The following is an 18302-nucleotide window of genomic DNA, read 5'->3' as shown; positions in this document are numbered from 1 at the left end:
TGGAGACGTGCGAAACAGCAGGCCTTGTCAGAGTGACGGGCAGGTTGGGCGGACGCGGGCGATGTCTCCGTTGGCTGGTGAGCGAAACCTTCAGGAGGCTGGAACGCACGGAACGGTGCGTGCCATAGTGCTATGACGTGAACACAACGGAGGGTGAAGAGTTGCTGCGTTGATCAGTGATCGGTGAGGCTAGCAACTTTCACGTGGCTGATCGCGGCCGCATTTCACGTGGCTGATCGCGGCCGCAGGATGCCCGTTGGACCCGTCCTCGATGTGTGCAGCTTCAGTCGACGTTTGCGTTTGTTAAAGGGAAAACTGGAGAAAGGGCGGCAACGGTCCAGGTTGTTGTTGCTTTCAGGAGGGGTAACTCTGCCTGGAGGGCGTCAACACTTGTAACAGTTGTAGATTTAGGAGAAAACAGCCGGGAGGGCGGCACACTTTTTGTTCACGCCGAATTGTGTAGTAGGTAACACCACCAGCCGGCTGAAGGGCTGGTGCGTTGTCGGCGGGGAAAGAGTCGTCGGTGTTCACGAGGGATGGGTTCTCGTGGTTTGCGAGGGATGGGTCCTCGTGCGCGAGGAGTGCGTCCTCGTGTTTTGCGGGGGTGAGTCCTCGTGGTATCCCCGCGGAGCGCGCTCCGATCTTGTGGGCCCGAACATGCTGTACCCCGCGCTTGGAGAGATGTATACTTGCTGTTGCTTTGGACGTAGAGGCGGACGATCCGTGTGGCGGTAGAAGAGTCGAATACGGAGACCATGAGCACGTGCGTGGTCTGTGCCGCATCGATGTTCTCGGCGAACAGGGCTTCTACCTGCATAAAGCACGAGGGAGACCGTGGCTCCCTGGATTGCGGTAGCGACAGCAGAACGGCTGATGCTTCCATAGCGTGCTTCGTTTGTGAAAGACGTTCACAAACCCACCAATTGTAGCGCTGGTGGATAACGGTTGCCGTTGGTCGTGCTCTACCTTTGTGAAATCGTTCGTGAAAAACGGGCTCACCTCCAAGCTGCGCTTCCATTGCGAATACGTACGCAAAGACGGGGTCGCTTTTGGTGGAATCGGTGTTAGGCGGTTGCTGTTCCGTGGTTGTTCGTCGGTTGTGCGTTGGTCGTCTTGAGTGAAGACGAGGTTCAGGTGCGTGTTGCTACCGTGAAAATCGTTCACGGATACGGGTTCACCAATTGTAGCGTTGGAATTGATGAACTCCCGTACTCACGTCATTGGGTCACCAATGTAGCGGTTTGTGTAGATCGCCACTAAATAAGAGAGTTTGACTTCGACGAACTATCAACAAGTTGTTTATTTACAGGAACAGACTAATTACAGCAGGTAAGATAGCAGGTAAGATGGCTGACTGTAGGAGCACCATGGTGTAGGTCTTGTCCCAGCGGGGACTCCACGAGGACTGAGTTCGCAGTCCTGTGGGGAGCGTGATGACGTCATCGCGTTTGTGTTGTGACGTCATCACGGTGTTCGCGTTTCCCGCGCTTAGGGCGTCACGTGATGCGCGTCGTTGCGTCGCTGGCCGTTGAGGCCGAAGTCGGGAGGCCGGGCTGTGCCGGTGCTTGCCGCGGGAGCGGAAGATTGCGTCGCTCCCGTCGGCTGGCCGTTGAGGCCGAAGATGCTAGGCCGGGCTGTGCCGGCGCACGCACATCACGTTGTACGTGACGTGACGTCAGCGCACTAGGGTGCGCCTTAAAGGGGCAATGGCCCCAACAGGTAAGTTAAAAGAGCAGCGGCCCCAAAAGGTAAGTTAAACATACAGTAAGGTAAGTTAAAGGGAATTATGTGTCTCAATGTAAGGGACAACCAGTGGTACCGCCACAAGTTTATTTTTAGCCCCGTTAGAAAATTTAATTAATTTTTTCAAAAATTTAAATTATTGTTTAAAATAGTTATTTCATGTAATTTATAGTTTATTTTAAAAATGTGATGTTTTTTTAAAATTTATTTGAAGATTTAGTGATGTTTTGGGGCTTATAGGCCTAGAAATTCAGTGCCCTTAGCACCGATTTTGCGGCGCTAGAGGGCCTAGCGCTGCAATTGGCGCTGTTTCCTAAATTGCCTGGGGCCCTTCCGCGGCGGTAGACCGGTAGCGCTGCGCCGGCACCGATGACGTCATCGGTGTGCGCAGCGTCCCGGTTGCCGTGGTAACCCGGCCCCAAGCCGAAATTCAGTTGCGGCCGCCTCGCCAGTGGCAGCCGCAACTAAGACTCCGGCAAACGAGTGTTGCCGGAGTCTGCGCCGGCGCTTTAAGGAGGCGCGGCGGCCGGCCGCTTTCCCGCCGGCCGCCTGCCCGCAGCTCCCTCCCCGGACTTCTCCCCCCCCCCCCCGCCCCCGGAACAGATGCAAGCCCGGCACTTGTCCGAGGTGCCGGGCTCATTTTTGCAGAGATTTGCGCAGGCCGCGGCCGGGTGCAGGCAGCTCCTCCTTAATGGAAGGAGGAGGCCTGCACTTCCCGAGCCTGCCGCACCGCAGCGGGCGCCACAGCGCCGGAATAGCGCCGCAATGCGGCGCGTTGCGCCAGTTTTCAGGCGCTAAAACCCTTCAGTAGCGCCGGCAGCCGTTTGGGCGCGGCGCTACTGAATTTTTGGCGCGCGCAAAGGGACTTAGCGCCGGCGCTAACTTCCGGTGCTAAAGCCCTGGCGCAGCACAAACTCAATTTCTAGGCCATAGTGTTTATAGGTTTGACAAGTCTTCCTGTCAAACTTATGAATGAAGCATTCCCTGCTACCATTGGCTCTCCATGGCCCACGTGATCCCAGGGGACGCATCGAACTAACTGCGCCCCTGGGATACGCAAGCACTGCGCGCCAGCAGTTGGAGGAGGCCCAGGATCGGAATCCCACGCGGGCCCACAGCTCAACGGCCGGCGCGCTAGGTAAGTGCAGGTTGGGGGCTTGCACCCGCGGGAAGCCCCCGACCCGAATTTCTGGTCCATTAACACAGATTGATTTGGCACACTGAAGTAATCTATTTCTGGCACAGTCTTGTTGCAGTTCTATAAACATTTTGCACCTACCTGTAGCACCATGTAATAAAAAATGAAGAGCATATACACGATCTTTACTGCAGCAAACATAATAGTAATGTCTCTGTTGTGGACCAGTTGTATGCTTTCCAAGTCTGTAGAAGTAATAAAGGCTCCTGTAGAATTAAATTAAATATATATATATATAATCGTACTTAGGGATAGATAATTAGGTTTGTTCAGCATTCACAATAAAGTTAAAGTTTAATCCTAGGTGATTCAGATCTTAAACTTGACTGATACTTGCTCTAGTTTTGTAAGATCAGCTGCAATTCATTCTGTTGAAATGAATGGAAATATGATAGTGAAAAAGTGCGTTTTGCACAGATTCAAATATGATGTTTTTAAATTCTCTCTCAGGATGTACCATTTCTGACAAGGCCAGCATTTATTGCCCATCCCTAGATGCTCTTGAGAAGGTGGTGGTGGGCCGCCTTACTGAACCGCTGCAGTCCGTGTGGCGAATGCTTTTAGGTAGGGAGTTACAAGATTTTGACCCAGTGACGATGAAGGAATGGCAATTATTTGTCCAAGTCAGGATGGTGTGTGATTTGGAGGGAAACTTGGAGGTGACGGTGTTCCTATGCACCAGCTGCCTTGTCCCTTCTAGGTGGTGAAGATCATGGGTTTGGGAGGTGCTTCCGAAGAAAGCTTGGCAACTTGCTGCAGTACATCCTGTAGATAGTACACACTGTAGCTATGGTACACTGCCAGTAGAGTGGATGGATGTTTAGGCAAGTGGGTGAAGTGTCGATCACGCGCAATGCTTTGTCCTCGGTGGAGTTGAGTTTATTAGGTGTTGTTGTAGCTGCACCCATCCACAGAGCATTCCAACACACTCCTGTCCTGTGCCTTGTAGGCAATGGAGAGGCTTTGGGGAGTCATGAGGTGATCCACTCCCTATCTCTGACCTGCTCTAGTAGCCAAGGCATTTATGTGGCTGGTCCAGTTGAGTTTATGGTCAATAGTGATCCCCAGGATGTTGATGGTGGAAGATTTGGCAGTGGTAATGCCATTGAATGTCAAGGAAATTGTTGCCGATGGTCATTGCGTGGCACTTGTGCAATTACTGTGCAATCATCAAGGAAATGCCCCACTTCTGACCTTATGATGGAGGGAAGATCATTGATGAAGCAGCTGAAGATAATTGGGACTAGGACGTTGCCCTGAGGAACTCCTGCAGTCATGTTATGGTTATAATGGCCCAGAACTTGCGGTCCTGATAATGGCAAACTGGCACCGTTCGCCGGCTTTTCGCCTTTGAAACTGACCGCAAATTCAGGATTTAGCACATGAGCAGCTTAATACAGAAATCCTGAAGTTGCGGTCTGTCATTCACTGCTCCTCCACTGGCTGCACGGTGGAACACCCCCCAATCCCACCCCCATCCAGTCCCCAGAGCTGGAAATCAGTAAAATCACTGATCTGACGAAAAGGTCCCCTTTTCCGATCAAATATTAGAAACCCTATAAAAAGTTAGACCCATCCAAATGAGATGTAACTGGGTTTTTAACGCCGATCTGAGTAATAACTACTGATAAACAACTGGTCTGGCCCTGCAAAACTCATTTTATAATGGTAGAATGTCAAATTTCTCCATTAAGTTAAAAATTATTTGATTTTAAAATTAATCTTTTTTTTTAAAAGTTTGTTCATATTGGGCCAATAATTCCGGTCCCAACGCGTGAGTACGGACGGGGTACTCACGCGTGGGCCCGTTGGAAGTGCCGGATTTCAGCATGCGCGGGAAACCGGCATTTCCTGTCCTCTGAGCCAAGGGGTTCAGAGGATGAATGCGTGCATGCAGGAGTCTGCGCGTGCGTGCTGAAATTCCTTTTTTTCCACAGGTTTGCGTGTGTGTAAGGGCCTCTCCTTTTTACGAATGTAAAAAGGAGACGTAAGGACTTCATTCTTTAAGGTAAGTGGTCTATTACTTAAAATTATAACATTTTTTCCACAGCTTTATTGTTTTTAAGGACTTTACAGTAAGGTAAGTGTAGTTTTAGACCCGATTTTTAAAAAAATTATTTTTTTCAAAAATTTGATTAATTGTTTAAAATAGTTTTTTTAAAGTTATTTATAGTTTATTTAATTATTGGGATGTTTTTTAAAATTTTATTTAAAGTTAAACTAGTCTTTTGGGCGCCCGTACTTTTCATGAGTTTGACAGTTCTTACTATCAAACTCATGAATGAAGTTTCCCCTCCCCTGATTGGCTGCACAGTGCTCACCTGATCCCAGCCGGCACATCGAACTAACTACGCCGCTGGATCAGGTAAGCACAGCGCGCCGACATCTGAACCGGGCCAGTGACAGGAATTCCAAGCAGGCCCAGGCTTCAGATGTCGGCGCGCCGGTTGAGTGCACATCGGGGGCTTGCACGCGCGGCAAGCCCCCGAACCTAATTTCTGGGCCGATATTTCAGCTTCTACCTTAACCCCATGTGTATGTCCCAATCTTTATTTCGCTCTCTGTAAAAAGAAATTAAAAGTTTTTGATTATTAGTGTGTTCTATTTCCTGGTTCCATGTCTGTGAGAATTCTGCAATGTGATTGGCTGCTTAGACAGCTTGTTGACATCACAGGAGTTCGCACTATGGAATTCCTACTAAACTACGCTGATTTCAACCGCACATCGGAAAAGCCGAACTTCTCGCCACAGAGATTGCGAGATCTTTGTACGAAGCTTACTTTGGGGCCAGCGGCGAACACCTTTGCTTTGCCGCTGACTGCAAATTACGGGCCATTATTGACTAGATTCAATAATGAAATTTAGCAAGTATATTGCAATTTTTAAAAAGATCTTGGAATTCTATTCTTTCAGGGGTTGTTTGAGACTTTTCATTTCATTATAAAGAATTTCATGATAGGTTTCACAAGACAACCTCGAGCAAGTGTTTAACCGTGATTGGTTAAGATGTAACTGCATGATAAAAAAGAATTCTTTGCAAGGTTTCTGAACCCTGTTCAACAACCCTGATTTTCAGATACATGTGCATGATGGCGATGTGGAGAGTGATCTCCAGCGTCCTGACAAGGAATGACTGAACGACTGTGACCCATTCCCATTCTAATGCCTAGAATTATAAAAATATATATGTACCTGAAATACCATATAATTTGCATTACAACATGTACTCTGTATCGAAGCATGGCCTGAAAGAGCATGTAAACTTGTTGTAAACACAATATTAAAAAAATAGAATAAAATCAATCAACGTTACTTTTGACCTGTTCCTAGTCTGGTTTGCCATAGCCAAAGCTGCAAGTTGATGTAGAACATAAAAATATGAAAAGGCCATTCAGTCCATCCTGCTCAGCCTATCATTCAGGCCCTGATGGTAGGAAAAGCAACCAATCATATGTGAGCACTTACCTATACCATTTGTCTCCAGTGTCAGTGTGATTACACAGAAGAGATTTACATTCGCATTGTAGACTGTGAACTCTACAAAGATGGCTCTGGTGTAACTGTCTATCCAATTGCTTTCAGCTAAATATTGAACAATCCTGCAGGATAAATCAGAAGAAATACAATGTATATGAATATAAAGTTAATGCACTTTCATTTCATGTTGTTTTCAAAAAAGAATGTAAATGGGCACACTCATGGAAATCATACGGCATTGACAGAATAACTGATTTACCTGGATGCATTCTCTTTTTCTGTAGTCAAGTCAGCCACATAGCCACTTCCTCTGTATAAAGCAAGAATTCTCCAAAATGGATACTCCTGTAATTTTGGTTGGTATTGCCAGATATAACTGAGATTTGAGGCCTGTACAGTTATGTTGTTTGTCCATTGCTCTCCATAGTTTGACATATCCTCCTCATCAAAAGAGTACGGGACTTCACATTTTTTAACAATGCTTTTTAACATCTTCAATGCAGGACAATCATGTTTCTTTACTCTCAGTTGTTGAATGCGAGGGCTTCCAAGTAGTTTTGAGTACCCATCAGTTATAAATCCTAGCAACAAAGGCACACATATCATTACTTTAATGATATGCCTTTGATCTCTAGGAGGGATTTCATAAAAGTATCACTTAAAAAAATACAATCTGCACCAATGAAAGCTTGGGACTGAATCCGTTAGTAGGGACTGAAGGAGGAGACAAACGTTCAGTAATCTGGAGCTCCACTAATGTCATAATAGGTCAATATCTCAATCATGCGATTGGAGGAGACCACAAGTAGATCCAGTGCCCCTTACTGAGAGGAAGAGAAAACTGGAGGATGGTCACCCCAGGCTGCTTTCATGCTGCTCCTAGCGACCAGTTTCAGCAGTACTGGTGATACCACACCTAGAGTACTGCGTACAGTTTTGGTCCCCTTATTTAAGAAGGGATATACTTGCATTGGAGGCAGTTCAGAGAAGGTTCACTAGGTTGATTCCTGGGATGGAAGGGTTGTCTTATGAGGAAATTTTGAGCCTATACTCATTAGGGTTTAGAAGAATGAGGTGTGATCTTATTGAAACATATAAGATTCTGAGGGTAGATGCTGAGAAGATGTTTCCCCTCATCAGGGAATCTAGAACGAGGGGGCATAGTCGCAGTATAAGGGGTCGCCCATTTAAGACAGAGACGAGGAGGAATTGCTTCTCTCAGAGGGTCGTGAATCTTTGGAATTCTTTACCCCAGAGAGCTGCGGAAGCTGAGTCATTGAATATATTCAAGGCTGAGAGAGACAGATTTTTGAGCAACAGGGGAGTCAAGGGTTATGGGGAGCGGGCAGGAAAGTGGAGTTGAGGCCATGATCTTATTGAATGGCGGAGCAGGCTCAAGGGGCCGAATGGCCTGCTCCTGCTCCTATTTCTTATGTTCTTATGTTCTTATATCTGAAAGCAACTTACTTGTCTGACCTTCAAGCCATTGAATTAGACACCCGAGAAAAATGAAGTGGAAAAAATACCATTAAACAAGGTAACATGTCCACTGTATCACACAAGGAAAGCTTACACAAGTGCCAGATGTTATTGTCTGAATTGTTTACTAATCTATCTATAAATAATTTAAAATGGTAAGTGCTCAAACATGCCATGGGTATTGCACCTGTAGGTCGCGCTGTGAGGGTCATCTTATATGACCTAATGTTACTGTGACACCCTTCTATTAAAATATTAATTCTTGGGATATGGGTGTCACTAGCAAGGCCAGCATTTATTGCCCATCTCTAGTTGCCCTTGAGAAGGTAATGATGAGCCTTCTCGATCAGTAGCATAGTGTTTGTATGTGGTTCTCCTACTGGAAACAACTGATTATAAATGGGCGTGAAGGATCAAGGAAGGCCATGTGTAGCAATACACAATCACTGTGAGTAACAGTGTCGTCTGTACAAAACCATCACCCGTTTTCCCCGAGCATGAATATTAGCCCAGCTCTCTACTCCTCCTACTCACTGAGCAGCAGTCGCCGGCCCCACTCCACTGAATAACAATGTCAACTCTGCACCCAGTTTCCCCTACTCCCCCCACTGAGCACTATGCTTAACCTTGTACTTCAACCCCTATCACCGCCCCCTCCCCGTCGCAATGAGTAGCAGTATTATGCGCATAACCCTTCTTCCCCCATTAAGCATAAATATTGGCCCGGCACCGAGCTCCTCCCCTGGCACTGATCGTCATTGTTGACTCTTACCCCACTGATCGGTATTCGTGGCCCTGGCCTCCCCATCCACTGACCACCAATGTCAACACTGCTCTCCTAGGATCTCCCGCCTCAGATTTCCACCAACCCTCCCCCTCCACTCCTAGACCCTGCAACACCCCTCACAGTGCTTACAAACCTCTATACTGCATTTCCAGTGCTCCCTGATCCCACAATAGTTCTGAATGCACCCTGACCTTGACAACTCCCTCCCCAATATCCTGAGACCTTGGGATCCCTTGCCCAGTGATCCTAGATCCAACAACTTCCCCCAGTGTTCCAAGAACTTGCCTCTCCAGTGTTCCTGGAACTCTTGACACACCCACAGTGCTCCCAGCCTGGGAGACCACCCTCAAAATATTGCTAAACCCTGTGACGTCAACCCAGAGCTGCCGAATCCCAGGGCTGCCCCCAATGCTGATAGGTTAATGCCTCTGGTAACACTACATCACATAACATCCTGGTTCTTCTAAAACTTCTGACTTACTGTGAACATCACCACAGGAGATCTGCTGGTTTATAATTAATTGTAATTGGTTAATTCACAAATCAGTTATGAAGGTGGAATTAAACTGTAACTTTGGTGGTAATCTTTCACAGCAAGAGTTCACATAGAATATGTTTACCTTTATAGATTCCATAGAGGTTGGGTAGTAACAATTTGTTGGCCCAGATGTAAAAGTCATCAATGCTTCGGACATTATTGAAGGTAGGGGTGAATGTCTGGTTAATGGCTCTGTTGAGATAGAATGAATTGGGATTTTGCTCTCCATAGGCAATGGTTAGCAACAAGGAGAGAAACACCAAATGAACTGAAAGAGAAAAAAAAAGCGTACATCAGAATATGAAGAGGTCAAAGTTTTACTTTAATAATTGTTACTCTGTCATGAAAACACTCAATTGAGCTTAAGCAGTGTGAGTATTAGAGAGGACGCAACCCCAAGATTAGTGGATAGGAATGTATTGTGGTCTTTATATGTTAGTAAACAATATAAAATATCATTTACATACCCAGAATCTTCTGGATCACAGCATACATTTTCTTCTCTTTTCTTTTCATCTCTTTCATGTGTTCCACAGATTGAACTGTTAGTGGTTGGTAGATTTTACTGTTTTGGTCTGCCCATAAAGTATTGTCAGGTATCCCTTTGGATAACACAGTTTTTTTTAAGGCTGTAAAAGAATTAGAGATGGCTATACAAGACGAGAACCAAATGAGAAAAGGCCATTTGGCCCATTAAGTCCATATTCTTTCCAGAGATCATAGTAACAAGTAAACTAATCTGGTATTGCGATAGTACCAGTGGTATTCAGTACAGTGGCACTATGGGAAAACTGGGCAGATAACAGAGACAGTTGAAAACATCTTAATTTTAACTACAGTAGTTATTTATTTTGTTTCTAGTGGGAATGTCGGAATATTAACTAATTTGAGTTTATCATTACCTGTTCAAATTTATTCACCACCTATTGTAGTGCAATAAATGCTGATCCTCAAATTGTACCAACACAAACCCACTCAAGGCAGTTTGATATCTCAAGAGTAAGGTGCAGACCTGAGCGTATCTGGTGCACACATGGTTTAGCATCCATCACCAGATCTGGCTGGACCACATCAAGTGTTATCGGCCTCACTCTCCTCTGCCAAAAGGACCCACTACTGCAAGATCATCCTGAAGAGCAGAGATAACCCCGGTCTTCTTTTCTCCTCTACCAAACATTTTCTTAAACCCCTGTCACCTGCCCCCTCCACACTCACCTCCAACAAGTGTAAGGGGCTCATTGACTTCTTTGTCACTTAGATTAAAACTATCTGTTCAGCTGCCTCTGCACCCCCACCCCCCTTTTCCTTGCCCACCAAGCCAAACCTTCCCTCAGGTGTCCCCTTTCCCTAGCCTGGGCCTGCATCTTTAGTTTCTCTCCCATTTACCCTTGTGCCCTGTCTGAGCCCAACTGGTCCACGAGATCCACCTTTTGCTTCTGTGACCATATCCCCACTAAACTGCTAACGTCTATGTTTCTATTCTTGGCCTCCATGCTAGCTGATATTGCAAATGGTTCCTTCTCCTCAGGTATTGTCCCCCTCCCTGTTAAATCTGCCTTCATCACTCCCTTCCTCAAAAAAGCAACCCTCAAGCCTTTGTCCTTGCAAACTACTGCCCCAATTTCAACCTTCCTTTCCTCTCCAAAGTCCTAGAAGAAATCACCTCCCAAATCTTCCCGCAACTCCATGTTAGAACCTCTCTAATCAGGCGTCTGTCCTGCCACAGCACTGAAACAGCCCTAATGACATCTTGTGACTGTGATGCATTATTCTGCTGCCTTTGACATGGTTGACCACATTACCTTAGTCCAAAGCCTTTCCTTCATTGCCCAGCTCTCCTCTGCCAAAAGGACCCACTGCTATAAGATTATCCTGAAGAGCAAAGATAACCCCGGTCTTCTTTTCTCCTCTACCAAACATTTTCTTAAACCCCTGTCACCTGCCCCCTCCATACTCACCTCCAACAAGTGTAAGGGGCTCATTGACTTCTTTGTCACTAAGATTAAAACTATCCGTTCAGCTGCCTCTGCACCCCCACCCCCTTTGCCTTTGCTTGGTTCCACTCTTACCTATCCGATCATAGCTACAGCATCTTCAACAATGGCTTCACTGGAGCTGCCCCAAGGATTAAACATTGGCCTTGTCCTCTTCCTCACTTACATGTTGCCCCTCAGCAACATCATCTGTAGACATGGGGTCAGCTTCCACATGTACATTGACAACTACTACCCTACCTATCCACCTCTGTGCTGTCAGACTGCTTCTCCAATATTCAGCCTTGCCACTGATTCCATTCCCTTCACCAGTTATTGTCATTGATTGAACCAGACTGTTCGCAATTGCGGTGTCCTATTCAACACTGAGCTGACCTTCTGAGCCTATATCTTCTACTTCACAAAGACCACTTACTTCCACCTGGCTTCGCCCCACCTCAGCCCATCGGCTTCAGAAATCCTCATTCATGCCTTTGACATCTCCAGACTTGACTATTCCAATGCTCGCCTAGCTGACCCATGCTCCACCCTCTGTAAATTTCAGTTCACCTAACGTGCTGCTGCCCATATTGTATCCTGCAGCAGTACCGCTCATCATCACCCCAGTCCTTGCTGACCTACATTGGCTCCCGGCCCTCAGCGCCTCCAATTTAAAATTCTCATCCTTGCGTTTAAATCCCTTGGGGGAAAAATTCAGTATCGCCCCGTTTGGGGCACCATTATCGGCCGTGCGTAAAGTTTAGCAGCTGGCGCTAATTATCGCCTCCGACAGCAAACTTGGCTTTTATCGCCCCTGGAGGTGATTGGAGCGCTAAATCAGGCGCTTCACACCTGTCTTAAGGCGCAAAGGCCGAGGAGCGAGGCGCTACCTCAGAGCGCTGGTGAAGCAAGGAAGGGCAAATCAAAATAAACCTGCAAAGTGCTGCTCAGTACTCAAAACTCCTTCACACAGCGTTGAATCTCTCCAGAAGTCTCTCTCTCTCAGAATGCGTGGTGCAAAAATGTCACCGACAAAAAAAGGCAGGAAGCGGTCGCCTTTAAATAACGCTCCCCTAGTCCCTTTCTGACAGCATATCGCTCCCCTCAACCTGTCGTTGCTAGCGGCAGACGGTAAGGGAGGGGGCGCCACTCAATATCTGGTCCGGGGTGCTAACGGGGCGTTGCGCACTCAGCTGACGTCACGATCTGCCGGCGCAGGAGATCGTGGCGGTAGTGTTTAGCGCCGCTGCAAAATGTCTAGTTAATTTCACGAGTGCCGCAAACATCGCCACGCCTGGCCTCTAGTTGCTTTGCGCCCCAATTGGCGCCCTCTTAAGGTGCTAACGGGAGGCGCAAACAACTGAATTTTTCCCCCCTTATGTCCTCACCTCTTCCTATCTCTGTAACCTCCTGCAGCCTTATAACGCCTCCCTCAAACTCTCCTTTCCACTGACTGTGGCCTTTTGCGCTCCCCTTCCCTCCCTTTGCCCCACCATTGACGTCCGTGCCGTCAACCACTGGGCCTCCAGCTCTGGAATTCCTTACCTAAACCCCTCCCCACCCCTCTATCGTCCTTAAAACCCACGTCTTTGTCCAGCTTTTGGTGCCCCCTCATAATATCTCCTTTTTTGGCTTGACATTAATTTATTTCTGATTATGTTCTGTGAAGTGCTTTGGAAGGTTTTGCTACATCAAAGGTGCTATATATTTGCAAGTTGTTGTTGGATACCAATTCGAAGGGTCCAACCTGGGCTAATATTCAAGCTCATCTGACCTTTAACCTTGGTTTGGCTGCTTAGTGCAGGACACCTGCACATTGACAGACCTAGAAAACTTGGGGAAGTGAGGGGTGTGAAAAATGTCTTCTGCTCCATAAAGCAGATCTGTTAGAGGCCAATAACGGTGATGCAAACTGTTCTGCTCCATTGACAGAAGAAAGTAGAGAGCCTGGAGGATGAAACTGGGGTCCACAAAAAGGAGGGGAAAGGAAGGGAAAACCATGACAGATTATAGCAAGATTTCCTTTCTCTTTAAATGATTACTAATTGTACCCAAAAATAAAATGCATCCCTCATTTCTTATGATGCCACTGATGTACAATAATGAATGAGGGTTGTGGGAGCAGAAATGTCTGCAGCTGCCTCCTCACAAGCGCACTGCATCCATCAGACACTCATAGAGGAAAAGGTACCCCTGTGTGACTGCCTCATTTCAGGATTCTTTGAACATTTTCCCACAGAAAAGAATTGGAAAAATTAGTTACATTTAAATGTCGGGGTTTTAAAGCAAAGTGAATCCACATATGTCAAAAAAGGCACGGAGAGAATCGTTGGTTAAAATGCCAATTATGTTATTTCTCCATAGACTGTAAATAATAAGCAATTCATTAGACTGTCTCAGCAATTGATAAACAGCTCACACGCATTGTGCTGGGAAGGCTCTGGTCCCTTTTGGATGTGATTCCAGGATGATTAACAAACAGAGACAGAGGCAGAGACAAAGACAGTCGGTCAGGTCTACAAACAGAAGCTGCGAAGACAAAATTTGGCTAGCCACAGAGGTTTACCATGCAGGAAGGTAGTGAGGAGTTATTTTGTTCAAGTAAGCTGACTGACTGATGTGGGAATTACAACATGGAAACTGCCCATTTTGGCCAACCAATCTGTGGTGGTGTTTATCCTCCACACAAGCACATAGTCCTAATCCCATGTGCTCATTCAGTTCCCATATCCCTTATATTTAATCCCTTATATTTCCTTCAACCTCTTATCTAAGCCATTCTTAAATGTTGACATAGTCTCTGCTTCAATCACTAACTTTGGTAGTGCGTTTCACAGCCTCACAACCCTCTGTGTAAAAAGACTTCTCCTGCTCTCTGTCCTAAATTGCTTATGTTTAATCTTATGTCTATGTTCTCTAGTTCTAGCCCCCTCTATCACCAGAAACAGTTTACTTCTATGTACTCTGTCCCATCCCTTCATAATTTTAAATATCTCTATCAAACCACCTTGTAATCTCCTCTGTTCTAATGGAAACAGCCTCAATATTTCAAGTTTTTCTTTATTTTTATTTCCTCACACCAAGCAGTGAATCTGCGCTGTACTCTCTCTATTGCCTCAACGTCCTTCCTACAATATGGAGCCCGAAACTGTACACAGTGCTCCAACTGTGGTCTTACTAAGGTTTTATATAGATTCACCATTACATTTTGACTTTTATACCTCTTGCCATAGAACCTACGACAACAATAACTTGCATTTAAATAGCACCTTTAACCTAGTAATAGGGAAATAAGAAATCAAATAGAGAATTAAAGAAATCAAATAGGGAATTGCAAGAAATCAAATAGGGAATTCAGAAGAAACTTCTTTACCCAGAGAGTGGTGAAAATGTGGAACTCGCTATCACAGGGAGTGGTTGAAGCGAATAGTATAGCTGCATTTAAGGGGAAGCTATATAAGCATAAGAGGGAGAAGGGAATAGAGAGTTATACTGATAGAGTTAGATGAGGAAAGATGGGAGGAGGCTCGAGTGGAGCATAAATGCCGGCATGGACTGGTTGGGCTGAATGGCCTGTTTCTGTGCTGTATGTAATCCTATGTAGTAAAATGTCCCAAGGCGCTCCACTGGAGTGTTGTTAGACAAATATTGACAGCGAGCCACATAAGGAGATACTGGGACAGGTGACCAAAAGCTTGGTCAAAGAGATAGGTTTTAAGGAGTGTCTTAAAGGAGGAGAGTTGGAGAGATTTAGGGAGGGAATCCAGAGCTTAGGGCCTAGACAGTTGAAGGCACGGGTGCCAATGGTGAGGTGAAGGAAATCGGGGATGCAAAAGAGGCCAGAATTGGAGGAACACAGAATTCTTGGAGGGTTGTAGGACTAGTATTCCATTAATTTTATATGGCCTTATCCAAACGAGGTAATGCTTTTAATGTCTTGTGAATCCAAAGCCCCAAATCCCTCTGCTCCTACCCTTCTCCCATTCAAAGTATAATTATTACTTTTACTTTTTAAACAAAAATGTACCACCTCACATTTACTGGCACTGAATTCCATCTGCCAGGTTTTTGCCAGTTTAACATCTCAGCAATATCTCTTTCCAGCAAACATATTTATTGTTTTGTATTTTTATGTGAGGAGATGTTGTACTGATTGAACAGGGTGAATCTGGTGGTAATTTTTGCCCTATACTTTCACTCACTGTCTTACCAAGTGATTTCTCAGTCTGCCTTCAAATAAATTAATGTGGAAGGCATGCGGACGACACGAGTATCCGGATCAGATCACAAGGGTATACTACTGTTACACCCTTGGGTTGCACTATCGCATTGTTAGATATTGGGCAGTATGATCACACTGCTAAATGCAAGATGCTCAGACTGCATATGGGAGTGACTAGCAAAGATGTACCCAAGAGAATATCTAAGGCAAGACCCTAAACCTCTAATAGTTACCAATGTAGATCCACTTCCTCCCTGCACCAGTATCTATAAAGATTGTCTGTGTGAGGTAATCCCTGATAATATTGTGTGAAAGACTGATACTTGGATGTTTTTAGTAATAACATGTATAAGTGTGAGTGTAGAATAGTGAACTTCACATTAACCAAATATCTATATTCTGTATGACCTGTAATGATTTGTGTATAAAATGATGAGGTTTGCTCAAAATGTAGCTGCAAAGACAGCCAGGACTAGTCAAGACTGGCTCTGATAAAGGATGGACACACAGCTACATGGTTCAAGGTTGGATGTCTGATAATGGTGAACAATGGTAGAACTGTTAGGCTGGGAGGGGCCAAGATGCTAACCTTAGTCTGAGTGACAATGGTATTTTGACCATTAGAACCAATTAAAAAAGGTGATTTTGTTAAAGACCATATATGGACACTGGCCAAATGAACTTTTGATAAGAAATAGGTTAAAACCTCGATACTCAAAGAATAACTTCACACAGATCCACCACCAAGAGCAAAGGAACAGACTGAAGATGACGTCACCTGTGTCCGAGAGGTTCCAGGGACCAAGGGCTGTGAGCTACTCATTAAACTATCGCCTGTTGTTAAGTATATTACACTGTAAGCTTAGCAAATCTTGATCTATTGCTCAAACATACTGGCTGCTGCCTATTTGTGTCTTGTCCTAGAACTCAGAGATCATTAAGATCTTACAATATTGTAATTCTAAAAACTCTACACATATACCTGATTCCAGGTGGAATGTCTGTTCACCATCATGATGGTCTACTTTTCTCACAAACAAAGCGATAAAGGCAGCAACACATAAAACCTTCAAAACAAAAGGTGTAGCAGATGAAAGGAGAGCAATATTAGGGAAATAAAATTCCATTTGTTTTTAAACACAGCCACTAAATATGTTCAGTTACTTAAATCATTCAGAATTTTATTTTTGGAACTAATAGTTATAAATTTTCTTAATGAAAGGCACCATTTTCCTTCCTACTTTCACAACATCACAAAGAGAGAATAAAATATTACTTGAAACATGCATATTACACTGTCAAGTGCATCTGACATCTCAAAATAATCAATTCAGAGATTATAATACTACAAACATAGGCCGGGCCCTTAAAAATGTTCCTGTGGCATTTAAATGGCCACAGTTGCTTCTGAAAACTAGCAGGTAAACCGTTGTTGTAATCATTTGTAAACACATAAAACAATGACAGAATTTGCATTTTTAACTATATAATTCATACTTTAAAATAGCTTACAAGTGACATCATCATGATATAGATGTTGCAACTATTCTGTTACTGCCCAAGACAGAGAAGATCCTCCTTACAAAGTGTATTGGCTTCGATGCTGGAAGGGCCTCCAATGTATTCCCCATTCTCTGCTATTGATGCTTTATGACACCCCAGCTATACAGTTTTGGAAGGACAACCTGCGATACACCACCCACTGATTATCTCTACCTCCTGTTGGCATCTTTACAATAACTTATCTGAGACTTGCAAAGTGAGGAACTTCCTACGAAAAGCCTGGTTCTATCTCACGGCATACATCAAACTGCTGTGCCACAAAGGCTTTGAATAAACTACTTTTCACAGCTTATATTATCCATGTCTCATATGCAGTTTAGGTTCACGCTAATTATACTTAAAGCATTTCATATTTTCAGTCCATATGTTTTCGGCCCCATCGTCGCTGCTGAGCCGACAGACGGGAATTTAGTAGTAATAGTCCATATGTTACCTTTACTGGCTGCAGAATGAACACACTTTGGAACAGTGCTGTTGCCATGGAGATTAGCCACTTGATAGACTGGGATTTACCATACGACAGTCCATACAATATGGTGAAGAAGGCGGATGTAGCACTCGTTACAATCACCAGGAACCAAGCAATGTACACAAACCACCAAGGCAGCCCGCCAAAGCACCTCTGCCTAATCTCGTCCTCCTGGATGTTAGGATGAGCCGACACCTTGTTCAATCCCTTGGAGAACTCTGTCGTATTTCTGTCACAAAAGATTTTTTAATAAAAATGAGATTACATTTTTACTTCGGTCAGTAATGAAGATATTGCAAATGAAAAAACGACACACGATGCTGTATGTTTCTGGATTGTACTTGATAAGGAGACCTTCTGATATTCAGGTTTGTTTTTTTCATGATATTGAGTGAAAAAAGATCAGCTGAAATCAGGAAATATATTGCTTTTGGATCAACAGTAAAATCAAGTGCTCCTAATAGGAAGATAGAAACAGGAGTAAGCCATTCAGCCCCTTGAGCCTGCTCCATCATTTAATTAGATCATGGCTGATTTTAACTCAACTCCATTTACCCCACCTTAGCTCCATATCCCCCGATACCCTTAACTAACAATGATCAGAAAACTTTGTATTTAAATTTTGGCAAACCAATTTTAGAGAGAACAAATAAAATATGGAAGTAAACAAAAGGCACTTGAAATGTCTTCACAAAGTATACCGCCAAAAGGAGTTGGCATGCATTATTAGCAGTATTCTTAATGCCTCCTCCCCCCATGAGACTTCATTCAACCTCTGTATGTGGTGCAGGTAATGGACGGGGGCACTCTGTGTCGGTGCTGCTCACCAGTACAGGGAGACAGTGAAGTACCC

General features: G+C 44.8%; 1 protein-coding gene across 1 annotated transcript in view; it reads right to left on the bottom strand.

Annotated features, from left to right (window-relative positions):
* The window catches only part of LOC147116614 (polycystin-1-like protein 2), a 135851-nt gene that overhangs the window by 14500 nt on the left and 103049 nt on the right, over positions 1–18302 (bottom strand). The window contains exons 23-29 of the mRNA XM_085991701.1: positions 17414–17678; positions 16400–16484; positions 9690–9851; positions 9305–9490; positions 6678–6999; positions 6407–6540; positions 3023–3147 (exon numbers count right to left, since the gene is read on the bottom strand). Coding sequence (XP_085847827.1) covers positions 3023–3147; positions 6407–6540; positions 6678–6999; positions 9305–9490; positions 9690–9851; positions 16400–16484; positions 17414–17678 — 1279 coding nt within the window. The remainder of the gene's footprint in view (positions 1–3022; positions 3148–6406; positions 6541–6677; positions 7000–9304; positions 9491–9689; positions 9852–16399; positions 16485–17413; positions 17679–18302) is intronic.

The sequence above is a fragment of the Somniosus microcephalus genome, chromosome 6 (genome assembly GCF_052327205.1).
Source record: "Somniosus microcephalus isolate GS21.2 chromosome 6, FLI_Smic_1.0, whole genome shotgun sequence".
In the NCBI taxonomy this organism is placed as follows: domain Eukaryota; kingdom Metazoa; phylum Chordata; class Chondrichthyes; order Squaliformes; family Somniosidae; genus Somniosus; species Somniosus microcephalus.
Note: the sequence above shows the minus strand (reverse complement) of the source record. Positions and strands in the feature narration are given on the sequence as shown.